Raw genomic sequence first — 15,788 nt, forward strand, 5'->3', positions numbered from 1 at the left:
GTCCTCAGAGGGGCGAGGTCGTCTGCGCAGTCGCTGATCCACTTCGTGAGGTTGGTGGCCGCTTGGCTGGGGTTCGTTTCGCTGGTGGGTGGGTTCTTGCTCAGGGAAGTCGCGAGCTGGTCGGCTGTGATCTTGTTCCAGCTTCTGCGTGCAACCTGTTGCTGTTGGCGGAGGATCGTGGTCCTTTTGAAGCTGAAGTGGACGCAGCTGTGGTCCGTCCAGTGGAGTCCGGTGGCGTGGCTGAATGCAATGTCCTTACTGGATGAGAAGACTGGGTCGAGTGTGTGTCCGGCGTAGTGGGTGGGGGTGGTCACCAGTTGCTTGAGTCCGAGGTTAGTGAGGTTGTCCAGCAGGGTGGTGGTGTTGCGGTCGTTGTTGTTCTCCAGGTGGAAGTTGAGGTCCCCGAGGAGTATGTAGTCAGCGGATGGGAGGGCATGCAGGCTGACGAAGTCGGCGATGTCCTCGCTGAATTGTGTGCGCGGTCCCGGGGGTCTGTAGATGAGGGTGCCTCTGAGGGTGGTCTTGGGGTTGACGTGGATCTGGAAGTGCAGGTGCTCGGCGGGTGCGAGGGTGTCGTCGGTGTTGGTCGTGATGCGGATGGTGTTCCTGTGGATGATGGCGATGCCTCCTCCTGTCTGGTTGACGCGGTCCCTCCGGATGATCTTGTAGCCATCCGGGATGGCGATGGCGATGTCGGGCGCTGAGGAGGCGTTCATCCAGGTTTCCGCGAGGAAGGCGACGTCTGGGGCTGTGTTGTCGAGCAGGTCCCAGAGCTCGACGGCGTGTCTGTGGACGGAGCGGGTGTTGAGCAAAAACCCTATTATATATCTAGCTTCAGCCATGCACATGTAGCAATTGTATAAATATTTTTCTCAACATACCAGCCCAAAGGGGAACATCGCAAATTTTGCAGTTGCAAGCCTTATTGATAATCTCTCAAATGGCAGAGAAATAATTCTTCACTTGCAATAACCAAGACACCACTGAGTAGTATTAAAGAATAGTGTGTAAACAACCAAATTAATTGAATCCGCTGCATATTTTGGCATTTTACAATTGTCAGTATATAGGCCACAGACAAAAGTTCCTAAGTATCGGATATCTTCATCTTTTAAATATTAATCGCTCTTTACTGTAATGAAAGCAGACAAACTCACCTTCACTGCCCAGAAGTCACAGGACAGCAACAAAATGATTGTCACCATGCAGGCGATGAAGCTGCCGCTTATCAGATCACAGAGGAGGTACACGATTATTGCACTGACGCGGAAGAACAAATGGAAAAACGAGGCCACAGGGTGTCTAAAATATAAAGCAAAACAGATAACAGATCAGAACATTACACAAATTAAACAGTAGCTGCCAGACATTATGCAAAGAGCTCATACTTCTGTGTTGTCCGATTACTCAAATCCACAATCAGTAGGTCCCGCTCTTTGAAAGTTGAACTTACGGACTACTGCAAGGCACAATGACCAGGCTGTGGACATTGAAGTGCCTAAAGAGGCGCTGAAGCACTTTGTGGAAGGGTAGCAAGCTACTCCATGGAGACCAAGCATTAGTGGTGCAGTCAAGTGTATGGAGATATGTATAGATATGCTTAGATTTAGTGCCATACAATTGATATATTTTCATAAGATTTATACACTTTAGCAGATTCCATGTGCTTAATGTTAATTTAATGTTAGTTTTGTGGAAAGTGAATTTTAAAAGTGGATCTTCTTGAGATTTAGGAAATCATGCCTTGGTGCTGTGTGATGTAGATCTGTATGCATGTATTAAGATAATGATCACTTTGTCTTTGAATTATGGGGGAGCCCAGTCAAGGATTTTATGATTATGTTTTTTTGCCTGCAAAAGAGTGTTCCATGATGGACAGTGTAAAATGCAGCAGAGGAATAGTAGTGCTCCTACAGTTTCCATCAGCTGATGAGATCAAATCATCTCAGATGAAGTTCACTGCCACCTCCGTGCCTCTCTCGTAGGATCCCTGTTTGTTGATCCAACAGAAATGTCTTCTATTCCAAGAAGTTTGAATTCTTTGAAAGCTGCTCTAGTTTTCTGAGGAACGACTCGTTTGAGAATGATCTTATCATGGTCAGATGAGTCCAGTTTGGTGTCCTTTAAGAGTGGTTATGTACATGATGCCTTGAGTTCTCTTGGGAAATTGTCTGTGTTTAAGGAATCACTTATTACTGGGATCGAACCCAAAGTGAATAGCAGTATTATCTTAAATATTTGCAATGGGAAAGGGTCTGATAGTGATCTGGCTTTCAGCAGATCTCCAAGTGCCTTATTATTAGTCGGTTTAGGATCGAGATCTTTTGTTTGAGAGGGACACTTCTGGATATTTTGGTTTAGTGACAAAGTGATCAGCCATTCGGTTGTAGAAGGCTTGTGCTTGAGGTGCTGGGCCAGGGGCACATTCTGAATTGTGAAATTCTGGCCGTATTTTGTGTAGTTCTTTGTATGGTGACTAGCATTGTAGCATTGAATAGGGATCTTATTTTTGCTTTGTACACAGGATTTATATATTCCAAGTTGTGGATTAGACATGCAGCACTACATGACTGCTACACACTACCATTTCTACTTTACAGCTTGTCATTCTACTTGTGTTGTTATTACAAAGTATATTGGTACTCATTTTATTAACCCTGAAATAAGTCTGCTCTCCTGGGATAAAACATGTGACCCCGATGGATGACTTATAGATTGTATAGAGATAATCACCCTTAAGGCACCAGAACTCTATGAAGCAGGTGGCTAAACACAACACTCCTACCCAGCTCTCTTACAAGCCAAATAAAAGGAGGATAAAAAAATTGGAAACCGTAACATGCACAGCTTATTTCTAAAGTGCTGAATTTCAACAACAGATAGATAACTGATGAATAGCTTGCATCATTTAAGAGAAGTATCCTCTCAATCTTCAATTCAGAGACCGAAATTACGCGGCTTAACCAACACGTACAATTGGCCTGTCGTAAAGGAGGATCATACAATCGCAACACATTTGTGGTATTATCATAGTCTGCAAAAGAATGAAGTTCAATCACTATGAATTTTTTTTTTTTTTTTTAATGACCAGCTCCAGAGCTCAAATTGAAGCCTCATGACTCACAACTACAGTCCTCAAATGAGTAGCTCTGCATACTCAGAAATTCCTCACGGTCTTCACAGAGGCTGTGCTATTGCCGTTTGATATTCTACAAAATTGAGCTCTAGTCCCATCACCTTCCATGGGGTATTGAGGCAAGGCTGTTCAGACATTAATTACCAGTACTTAACATGAATTGTTGTGGGGTTAGCTGCTGTGATTTTCTTTTTAGTCCGCTCACAAAGTGTTGGGAAGCCTGGTGAAACAGCTGTGGCAAAAAAAATATATATACACTATACAGTGATGTAAAAGAGAAAGTTCTCCCTTTAATGATTTTACATATTACCATACACTGGATATTTGGTCCTCAGAAAATCATAACAGTAAATACATCTACCCCCACATGACAAATGTGAAACAAATATTTCACTTTCACATCATTCATTAAAAAACAAATTATGCAATACTCGAAAGCCTTGTGAGAAAAGTGGAGCTTTAGAGTTTCCTTTCACTGCAATTAGAATCATCTGCTGCTAAACAAGTGAAACTGGTTACCTCATCATCAGGAAGTGTTTCCACGTTTATTGTATTTATTTATTGAGTTTTATAAAGAGCGAACATGACCCTTTTGGGTATTAGAGTGCAGGTACAACATAGAGGCAAACAGATGAGCATATACAAGTGACTCTTTCGGAGACCCAAAGCGTTGTACATTAGGAAAACTAAACACATAGGAATATACGTTTGCGGTAGAATTGCAAAAAAGTGAGTACAAGGACGTACGTAGGTTCATGTACGTAGAGTTTTGATTCTGAATGGTCATTGTAAAATATGTAGTGTCATCGAAAAAAGTAACAAAGGATATGTGTGGTGATGTGATACAGTCAGAGACTTGTAAGAACTCCCTGATGTCATCTAGAGTGTTGGAAGGAAGGCTTTATGCTCTGAATGTTCTGGTACTGGCAGTTGCTATCTGTGCCTTGGCTGTACTAGGGACAGCTCTCTTTACTCCCCAATAAATCTACAGCTGAAACCTATTACCACTCTTTATCTTCATTTCACTGGCAACAGAAGATGGGATACAACTCTGCCCTGCCTAGTGACTCATCTATCTCTCACTGTCACCAGATCAGAGGTATTTTCAACTTGAATCTCAGCGACTCAAAAGCGAGTACAATTTTTTTTGTCGATCTTCACCAAGGCACACGTTCACTTAAATCGGAGGAATTGGGACAGAGAGCTGCGTCCATTTTGGACTGCTCCAGTGCCTCTTCTATGCTGTGTTTTTGCCTGCTATTAACACGCACGCATGTTAAATATCTGGAATTTAAAGAGGAACTTAGAAACTGAACTCTATTAAAAACTGCGCATTAGAAAACCTCAGCTGTTCTTAACTTTAAAGCGTGCTCGTGCCCGACTTCGCATTCACTGTCTCGAGGGGGAACAGGGCAGACCAAACTACCAAGCCAATTCTTTTAATGGAGAGGAAACAAGCTTTCGGGGACCGATTTCTGGCATTACAGCCGTCTTCGGCCCGGCTTCCTTGAATCCTGATGATGGTCACCACCCCCTTTTCTGAATCGTTTTGTCCACCATATGCGTGGAAGGGTATGCTCAGACAAGAGTCCCTTGCTCACTGCACCATCAGGATTCATGCAAGCCGGGCCGAAGACGGCTGTAATGCCAGAAACCGGTCCCCGGAAGCTTGTTTCCTTTCCAGTAAAAGAATTGGCTGGGCCAGGGACAGACTAATTTGCATGTAGCCAGGTTCTGAGCTGGGATGGTGCAGTAAGCTAAAAAACGGTGATGATCAAGCCCTGATCTGTTGACTGGGTAGGAGTGTTCTGCTTAATTCAGATACTCTGTCCATCACCACCCCCTTTTCTGAATCGTGATAATTCCAACCCGGCAGTTCTGAACCGCAAGGTGAATAAGAACGTAACCAAGTGTTTGGATAATCAGTAACTTGTCCAATCGTGTTAGGCTCAAAGCAAGCCATGGGTGGGAACACAGGTGTGTGTGTCCTGTAGTCAACGACCTACAATCAAAAGGGAGTAGAGATTATTCAAGTGTGCGTCAATATCCTTCTGGTGACACCAGTAGGATATTGCTGTGAGCCTCGGCTTACACTTCACTGCAACAATAGAAATCTCAAAATCTCCGCCACACACCCGTGTCTTTCTCCTGGCATCCACTTTTCAAACACAATCAGAACAGAATGGGAGTGTGCCTGATGAATCAGCTACACCACTCTTAACTTTGACTGGTTTACATATATTACTTAATCACGGGATGCACTTTTCCACAGAAGAGTACTGAACTCTGACTGGGTTTTCTTTGTTTAATAAATAATGACAAATGGTCCTTTTATCCACTGTTACAATTTGGTGAGGATTAGATAAAGGTCATGTATATTCTAAAATGTAAAACCATAGAATCTTACGCGAGTTTACTTTCTTTTTAATATAACTGCAAATTGCTGCGTTTCCATTGGTCGAAACAGCCTACTCCTTAAGACTGTAAATGCATGCCTGCTCATCAACTTGAAGGGCACCACTCCTTAAATGACACAATTAGATCGCACTTGCTTCATTTTATTTAGTTTTTTGCAGTGGTCAATTACCTTATCTTTGATTTTTTCGGTTTCCTAGAACTTCCCTCATCCGCATCAAACAACGACACATCTTCCGTGTCATCACTGCTCTCCTAGGGAGGGGATAAAAACAACACATTTAAACACATGCACCAAACTCTGAGGCTTAACCTGTGCAAAGCACCAGCAATAAACTTGGCACTCCAGAACAGACATGACAGCCACTTTTTGTATTGCAGATGCACTGTACTTTTTTTTACTAAATCGGTTCATGCACTGCAATGAAGCAAACTAATGTATTTTAGCTTTTTTTCGCTTTGTAAAGCAATATTAAATATTACAGTAAAAGACCAGCAGCATACTTTCAATTTAAACTTGTGGGCAAAAATCAAATCTTAGTGCTAGTAAATGAGAGGGACCCCGTTTACCACACCAAGGGAATAGAGTACTAATAGCAAGTAAAAACAAGTTTTCCCTTGGTTCCTACACACAATGCGGGTGACCTCCTCAATAGGCCGGAGCGGGCGGGAGGCGGCCGGCGGCCGGCATGCTGCAAGCGTGCGGGCGTTTCTCGCCTTCCAAAGGCTCTGGGCTATTTTCAGTGGCTGAGGCAACCAAAGTGTGCGACTCAGAGGAGGAGGGGGGCAGAGTGCGGGTGGCCCAGCGAAGCAGATGCAATTCAGAGGAGAGCGGCGCGGCTCGAGGCAGGAGGGCGGCCAGGCACGGGCTGCAAAAGGGGGGTGAGCGAGGCACACTTCAGACGGGACCCCAGCGGCCCAAGGGGATCAGACAAGTCCCAGCAACTTGGCTGGGAAGGCACAATAGAGTCCACTGGTCCTGGTACTCCGGTCAGGGGGGAGCTCAGTCTCAAGCCCTTGGAGATAGTTTTAAGCACCAAATAGCAAATGTAGCACACAACCAGTAACCACTGGTAAAAGATAGGTACCACCTATGCAACCCTAACCACCTTAGGAAAATATCACGCAGGAAACCATTAACTCACTAGCATAACTATACTGGGGAAAACAACCACCTAAGCATAAAAATACATTTAGGGTTATAGGCCAGAAGCTTTACACATGATGCATAAAAACACATTCAGAGGTGTCAGAACACAAGGTGCGCAAAACATACTACACACAGTACATTTCCTAACACCCAAAGCATTAGCGCATAAATCATAATATCACATATATCACATTTAGCGCAGAAATCACATGTAGCACATAACTCACATCAAAGTCCAAGTTGCGCCACTGCGCCAAAACCTAAACGTCGCATCTGCCCATTACTTGCTGGGCAGCTGAGGACAGGGACAGAACAGGGCCTAAACACTGCAGCTGGCACTAAGTGCTGCACAGCTATCGAAGGCCAAGTAAGGGGCGAAGGAGTCCGACTCACTCCTGAGTCCAAAGTACATGTCCCTGAAAAGAAAACCTAAACGGTGCAGCTGCCCACTAATTGCTGGGCAGCTGGGAACTTAAAACTGCGGCATGGGCTCTCACTAGCCCTTTAGAACAAAACTGTGCCAACCCGAGCCAACTGGCTCTGGAATCCTGTTTCACAGCGTTGGAGCCCTCTAGGCTCTGCATAGCACATGTCTAAAATAACGATGCCCAATGTAGGGAGCAAAAGCTGGCCCCCAAATACTGTGAAGCGCGCTGGCGCTTTAGACAACTGGGCACCCTGAAGGGAGAGAACTTGCCCCCACACGTTGGAGCCATCTAGGCTCACAAGCCACTTAAAGCGAAGGCTAGAGCCACACGGGGCTTCTATAAATACATGCCGCACCTGTGGGAGGCACTCGGGCTCTAGGCAAGATAGGAGGAACACTGTAGGAGCAGTCAGACGGGGCCACTTGAAATATCGCACTCGCCGGGTGCCTCAAAGGGCACAAAGCAGCATGGAGCCCCCCACTCACCGGACTGTTCCTGAGGTGCTCCGGACTGTTCCTGAGGTGCTCCTTCCGTGCTGCGGGCTTCTTCGGGAGTCGGCTAGGCATCCGCGGGGCTCTCTCCTCACTAGGAGAGGCCCGCACACCAACAGGACCAGGGACCGGCTTCCCCGCCAACCCAGAGCCCGCGAGGCTTCGACCAACGTCTCCTCTGTCGGCGGGGGGCTTCACTCCTTCATCCCGGGAGCCCCGCGCTGCTATCTACGGCCTCTGCTGCGGCTGCACCATTTCACCCGGGCCCCCTCCTGGGACCCGGGGCTTTTTCCCTCGGCGCGGCGCAATGGCTTCCCCAGGCAGGGGGACGCGGAACAAAGGGGGCACCAGGCCCCGCCCACCTCCTCTGCTTACGGGTCACGTTAGGCAGCGGCCCGGCAACGTTTTAAAACACACAGCTTGGGCTGCGTCAGTGATTTCTTTGGCGGCATAAACGGGGTGGGCACCCGTGTTCATTTTAAATTAAAAACACAATACGCAGGGTGGGCACCTGCGCACCAAAGTAATTAAATAAGAGGGGTGGCACCCGCAGGGCTGACATCGCAGGGAAAATCCCTTGACAGGGGTTCCATCACCAGGGCTTGCAGCATCAGTGCTGCGCAGTCCCCAAGTTCTCGCCCTCTGGGGGGATCCAAATCACTGTAAGAAGGCACAGCGCTCCCAGGGAGCTAGGGCAGCCTAAATCCACAAGGCTAGAAGAAGGGGGTACACCTAACAAAAAAAAAAAGGATCCAAGAAGTCTTCCAGCATCCAGGGGCTGTGCAGGGCCCAGGGAGGCAAGCCTGGGCTCCAGCAGCAGCACGCCCCTGGCAGATTCAAGTCAGGAACAAGAACATTTTTATGGGGTCACAGCCCCTCTTTTATACAGAGAAATCCTTTGTCTACAAAGGTGCAGGCAAGGGGCGAACCAGATACAACTGGTTCCTGAGCACTTTGTTTTGCTCAGCCACTTTGCCTATTCACAGGATGGGTCAGGGACATCAGACAAACCACAGGGGGTGGAGCCAGCATTGTGAGGGGAAAGCCCAGCCCTATTCAGGTCCCAGGTGCACTCCTCCCCAGCCATTAACATGCAGATCTCCCATTCACCACCGGGGCAGACCCATCCTGACTCCTGGAGCCAGGCACACCAGCCAGCTCCAGCCAATCAATGCACAGACAGGCCAACTTCTAGAAGTGGCACTTCCACACTAGACACAAGAACGCCACACACATCATCGTGCAGCATTCAATCTCACGAGTTTGCACATACCAAACTCAACCTTGCACTCCCCATGCATCAGGAATTACCATGGACACACATTTCCCCTTTGCATTCCTATGGGAGGGCAGGCCAATCTCACACACGCACTCAGAGAGCGCACGCACTTTACACTGCGAAACAGTGCAAAAGTGTGCAAAGACCAGAAATCACTATCATGATGCAACATTAAAAGGCAAAAAGTTCAGGGGTGAACCTGCCAGAAGGGCCAAGTCCAACAGTCAGGGTCAGTACCCACAAATAGATCTACATTTTAAGAGTTCCATGGGTCTCCTGTTGGGGTACATCATAAGTGTCCCCTCTCCCCCAGCGTGTCCACCAGCATCAGAATGTGGTGACCCCTGTGGAATGTAAGATAGTGGGTCAGGTGAAAAAGGTGGAGGGAAAGGTAATGGTGGGAGACTGGGTGAAGTGCAAGATGGTGGAGGCAGTCTAGTGTCTAAAAGGGGATTGGTGGCTTTATGCTACTTTTCCCGCTACTTTGGAGGTAGAGAGCTTCTTCAAAACCAAGCGGTCACTTAGAAGGCAGAGGAACTTGCATCGGGAGGCTGTGTTAGTATTCAACCTATTTGAGAGTGGATGAATATTTGTTTCTGTCAGGCATCGAGCTGTGGATGTAATTTCAGGAGGACGTGTTTGTTGGCTGGTGTTCCGGTCAGAGCAGATTGTTTCGGTGCTGGCACAGACTTGTGCTTCGCGGCTGATAGTTTCGAATAAGACGGCTGTGTCGGCGCAAAGCCAGGAGCAGGCGGCGACGAGGGCGGAGTTTTTATTATTTTCTTTGGTGCCAAACTAAAGCTGGGCGTGGTGTCCAAAGTGGACGGTCAGTGCCGACCACGACCAGAAGGCAGTGGCGGCCCAGAAGTCTGCTTCTGTGGGTCCCGAGCAGCTGAATAAACCTTGTGGAGTAGCAGCTCAGAGAAGTGTTGAGGGGGAAAAGAAGCTGCACTTACGAACCACTGAGGCGGCAGGAGGTCTTTGATTTCGGGGTCAGAGCTGGAACTTTCTTTGGAAGAGAAAGCCACGGGATAATGTTCCCCTTCGAGGTCCTGGGTGCTGAAGAGGTCAGGGATATCATCTGCACGACATCTCGAGTCAATGGACCTGGTGGTCTGGAAGGGTCTACTACGACCAAAAAGAGGACATGCATTGCAGGACGCCTTGACGTGCTCAGAAGAGAGGCAGAGATTGCAAACCTGGTGGAAATCGGCCCAGCAGTACTTTGAACAATATCAAGAGCAGTACTGAAAGGACGTCCGTTCCATCACAGACAAGACATGTAGAGAGTAGATCGCACAGAATGAAACAAAGGCCCGATCGGCGAAACCCCACGGGCGGGGCTAGAGTCGGTCGGCACAATGTCCTAACTGGAAGCATCGACATGGTACGAAAGAGAAGAGGACACATGCGATCGTAAATTATACCGAAAGAGAAACAAAAGAATCTTCAAAAGTAAACACTGCAACACCGTTGATCTGGAGCACGGAAGAATACGACTGAACATGAAGGAAAAAATATATATATAAAATCGAACAATGGACAAGATGACCATAAGCGTTACAAGCAAGAGGTGAAGTCGAACTACATCGTAACTCGAGAAGAATTCTTTGAAGAAAAACAAGTTGCACACATCTGCGCCCAACATGAGATAGCAGGAGTATGCAGAACATGTGTATCTACAGCCATACATGCCTCAATCAAATTATACCAGCTGTGCATAATGAATTTTTTACAATTAAAAATAACCAATAAATACAAAGTTGATGACTATAACAGACTAACTGGACCCAGAAACTTCCATTAGCAAAGAAAAGCCCTCAAAATATTATTGCTTCTAAAACATTTGACTGTGCAGATTAGGCCTCTGGGACCACAGAGAAAGTGGAAAGCAATGGTTTCCAACAACCACATGTGCCAGTACAACTTTCGGAACCTATAATACATATGCAGTTGCTACATTCATAAATGTTGATGCACTAATATGTAGGTGTAATTATAAGTTGATACTACAACTAATGAGGCATCAATAATGTAGCACAATCATTATGGAAACTTGTAACCCTCATTTAGATTTTAAAGCCTTTATTATTGGACAAGGGAGTTTTTTGCATTTGCCCTGGAAAATTAACAAGCACTGGCATAGCAAATCGACATGGCTTACAATTGGAGTTAAAAGTCTGCTTCAGTGAACAAACTATACAAAAATCTATTGCTTTTTATATACAATGAATCTTGGAGATAAAAAATTCAAAGGGGCACATTATGCCTCTTGGACATCTAGTAATGGCTAAACGTACTGCTGTAATACATAGAGAACTTTTGTCTAACTCAGGGGATCTCTAGAAATAGCCTATGGTTCTGTAGCCTGTGTCTGAAAAGTGCAGATTGAAGCTTTTGAATTCCATGAAAACGTGAATGCCACTACTCTCTAAAAAAGAAACAAAACCTATGGGCTTCTTTTTACTGGTGTGTCATACACTTGCAATAAATGAAAATTTGAAAAATATATTGCACCAACTTGCCAAGTCTAGACCTGTTGCCTTGGCCAATGTTTTCTCATTACATGGGTCTGGCAAGATAGCTAAATCTCACTCAAGTACAAGCATAGGCATTGGCAAAGTCAAGAGGTCGGGGGTTCATGTAAGAGTATATCTAGATTAAGCACATTACAGGCATGAGAGAGACCAAGTCAGTAGAAGAGGACAGAGAGCAGTATAGTTTAAAATAAAGTTGCAAGCACTCGTGTGGTTCAGTGCAAGCACTCTAATGGAGGCAGAAGGATACACTCTAAACAGCTAATAATATTAGGTGAGAGAGGCATACTTCACTGGGCTAAGCAAGATGTGATAGTGTGATAGTCATAGTCTCAAGTAAATGACTAAAGGAAGCTGGTCGAAGAAAGCCAATGGAAGCAAGGGGCGACCCTAGGAGCCACTGTATGCATGCGTGTATTGTTAGCAACAGCTATATTTGACAGCTGTTCTGTTAAAATCCGCACCTAAAAAAGCGGAGTACTCTAAGCACCGATGTTAATGGAAGCTTTCGACAGCAATGACCTGGTGATATGTCCAGATCATTAGCACCTGTAGTGATGTGCCACAAGGTGTTCTACTATTGTTACTTCTTTTTCTGCAGGGTGGACTTAAGGACTAAAGGTACACCTTTTTATGTGTGCGAATTTCCAGCTACAAAGAAAATATGAGGCTCTAGGCGAGAATTTCATAAAGAAGTCTGGAGACACTCTGCAGGAAATACGTTCTTAATATCATTCAGGCACTTAGGTTACAGCAACGGCAGATAGGTCCTGTCAGGCCTCCATTCTCCCTCCAACGCTCCATATCTTCTAGCTTTCACTGCAGACCACACTTGCATTCTATTAGATCATTCACTCACAAAATACCAGAAACCAGCTTAGAGATAAACAGGAAATGGGAAAACGGGGGATACTACACACCTCCCTTTCTCACAAACAGAACAAAGAACCGTTGTTCCCTTGCAAATAAAATACAGTACAGGGACAATCCTGAACAATCAATCAATCCTTATGTCTAATTTACACATTTAACCAATAAAAACCTTTTTACAAACTCCCCAATACCCACAAAGACACACAAACATGACAAATAAAAGTCGCAGAAACTCTACGACAGTTCAAGACTTGAGGCTTTTCCCACCTCGTGTAAAACACAGAAACAATTCAACTAGGTTCTGACTATCATTGCATAATGGTCCAAGACAAGCAGGTCTGGAGGGCCTTTTGGATAGGAGGCCCCACCACATGTCTACACGCTCACATTTATGGACACAGGACATGTAGTCACGGACGCCCCATCACGCGACAGTCAGAGTATCCTTAGACAAAGGGTTTCTCCGTCATCTGTAAGTTTGCACATTCAAGACACATACAACATAACAAGAATTTGCAATGCAATGGTCTTGGCTTTGTTAAAGTTAGAGCGATTGGCATTGCAAATGGCATTTTTTTCATTTTTTTTAAAAAACATAAATGAATGGTATTGTCATTTACAATGGCAATAGGTGAGCATTAGAGAGTAATAGAGAGTATTAGCGGACACAGAGACACACACACACAGAGCCACATACACACACACACACAAAGAGCCACACACACACACACACAAAGAGCCACACACACACACACAAAAAGAGCCACACACACACACAAAAAGAGCCACACACACACAAAAAGAGCCACACACACACACAAAAAGAGCCACACACACACACAAAAAGAGCCACACACACACACAAAGAGCCACACACACACACAAAGAGCCACACACACACACACACAAAGAGCCACACACACACAAAGAGCCACACACACACACACACAAAGAGCCACACACACACAAAGAGCCACACACACACACACACAAAGAGCCACACACACACACAAAGAGCCACACAGAGAGCCACACACACACAGACACACACACACACACACTCTGTGACGTAATTTTTGGTAACTAAGCCCTGTCCGTTTCGGATTGAGGGGCGTGTTTTTTCCGTTTCTTTCTCTCCGCGAAAAACACGCCCCCAGTCTGAAAAAAAACAGGACTTCGCTTCCAAAAATTACGTTGCCTCATCTCCCCCCACTCCTCTTCTCACCTCTTAACTGGTTTGTGCAGCGACGCGGCCTGGCACCCATGTCAAGCCCTGTTACACACAGGGAGCAGGAAGTGAGGCTTTGAGTAAAGCGGCAGGCGGGACATGGAGGCAACTTCACTTATGCTGCCTGCAGTGTGCCTCACAGAGATCCTCATGCGTTCCCGACCGGCCCGTCCATCCATCTCGCCGCGGATGGCCGTCTACCAGGCTGAACCGAGCCTTGGGGCTACTCCAATATCATGCAGAGGATGTGAGGGGACTAGGTACGCCTCACCAAACTTGAACTTCGAAGGGAGAATGATTGTGGCTGGCGGCCAGTAGTTGCAGCGCGTGCACTGCATCTGTGAGGGCGCCCCACGTTGCGGACTCCGAGCTTCATTGTCACTACCGCCCGACTTGCCTCATCTTTTCGTCCGTAATCGCCCACATGGCCCTGTCTTTCTGCAAGCGGCTGTGACACATAAGCAAACAGAGAAAATCTGGCACCTGTGCTAAGCTACTTTGACAGGCACCTACCGGTCCTCTATTACAACGAGCAAAAGTAGAGATTGGGCAGCTGCGTGTCGGCAACCAATTAGGTAAGAAGGGACATATTATTTAGTGGTGTCAAAGCGTCTTGTCATTGGTTTAGTTGGTGGAGTTTGTGTCATTAAATTAACTGAGGGATTTCCATGCTAGCTGTTCGTTGGGCTGTGCTGCCCCCTTGCAGACTATATTGTGCCTTGACATTGGATGAGGAAATGTTTGACGCTTGTTTATTGGCGTGGTGTCCAACATAGAACCCGCACCTCTGAGAATAAACCTGCTGCACTCCCTTCCTTCCGTTGACTGACTTCCCGACTCCACTGGTTGACTTTGACAGTAAGTTATCTATAATCAGTGGGAACAGGGCCGGTGTGGAAAACAGACTTCGGTTGCAGAGAGCCACTCGGTCTGTATCTTGCGTCACGAGCGTGTTGCCTCCTGCGGCCCCCCTCCATTCTACACGCTCAGTCACTCTGCTGACACTGTAGGGTCGCTTGTGTCATTAACGCTTCTGCCATGCTCTCACAACACAACTCAGCAGGGCTGGCCCGCCGGTGAGTGTGACGTGTGTGACGTGTGTGACGTGTGTGTGCTAATACTCTCTACTACTCTCGAATGCTCACCTATTGCCATCGTAAATGACAATACCATTTATTTATGTTTAAAAAAATGCTTTTTGCAATGCCAATAGCTCTAACTTTAACAAAGCCGAGATCATTGCATTGTAAATACTTGTTTTTTTAATCCAGAGAAAGAAGAGGGCAGTTTGCCGAAGTCTTTTGTTTTTGGGAAAGGGGCCGAGGCGGTGTGGAGAGTTCCTATTATCCAAGTCATTTTCGACAGATCCCAGATGTTATTGAAGTTTTCAAAACCTAATCATGGACACATCACTAGCACAGTCAGAAATCACTTACACAAATCTTTAGCTAGGATTATTTTCATGGGTGTTAATATGGCATTATTAGTATGTGACCCATTGAAGCAAACCTCGACTAACACCAGGCAAATGTTGCTTAGACAACTAATATGATTGGCAGAGAGCAATTTCACATGTACATACTTTTGAGGAAGGAGTAAAAACGTATTTTTATCCACAGAATGGAGGGCAGACTCTTTAGAGAATAAATAAGCGGAGATTGCAACTGAATCTATCTTCTTGGATAAGCAATCTCGCCGCTTTCCTCATTATTTCACTTTATCCTTCCTAAAGTATTTCCCCCGCAACCCCTTTTCTCGTTCCCTTCCAGCCATCACCCTTTCTTCTTCACTTCTCTGTATAAGAAAACGTCTTTTTTCTATTCTCTCATTCTTGAACACCCCGTCCCTCTCACGCGCAATCATATTTCTGTCTTGAGTTCCACTCAGTGCATTGAAGCGGCCTATAGCTGTCAAATGCCTTTGATAAATATAACAAAGCCATAGATATAATGTTCCAAGCGGACATATACGTGGTGCACTAAAGTTGAACACTTATCGAAGTCTCACACTGGAAACGTAGGCACCACATCCTAAGCATGAGAGAAAGAAAACCGGGACGTGAGGGAAATGTGGAAAAAAAACTCTATGTCAAGCATCCACAGGGACATGCTCTTGACATCTGTGACCCTAAACTAATATTCCATAGCTAGTGAATGAAGCATCCAATCAGCGGTACATTCTGCGGACACACTAGAACTCTTCTTGTAGGTCTTACTCTCCGATGCTGTATACAGTACATATTTTAAGGAGA

At 45.9% G+C, this 15,788-nt stretch overlaps 1 protein-coding gene across 1 annotated transcript in view; it reads right to left on the minus strand.

Annotated features, from left to right (window-relative positions):
- Positions 1 to 15,788, minus strand: part of TVP23C (trans-golgi network vesicle protein 23 homolog C) — a 110,281-nt gene that overhangs the window by 78,257 nt on the left and 16,236 nt on the right. Inside the window, exons 2-3 of the mRNA XM_086930614.1 lie at positions 5,724 to 5,806; positions 1,158 to 1,302 (exon numbers count right to left, since the gene is read on the minus strand). Of these exons, the coding sequence (XP_086786740.1) occupies positions 1,158 to 1,302; positions 5,724 to 5,806 (228 nt within the window). The remainder of the gene's footprint in view (positions 1 to 1,157; positions 1,303 to 5,723; positions 5,807 to 15,788) is intronic.

The sequence above is a fragment of the Lissotriton vulgaris genome, chromosome 7 (genome assembly GCF_964263255.1).
Source record: "Lissotriton vulgaris chromosome 7, aLisVul1.2, whole genome shotgun sequence".
Lineage (NCBI taxonomy): Eukaryota > Metazoa > Chordata > Amphibia > Caudata > Salamandridae > Lissotriton > Lissotriton vulgaris.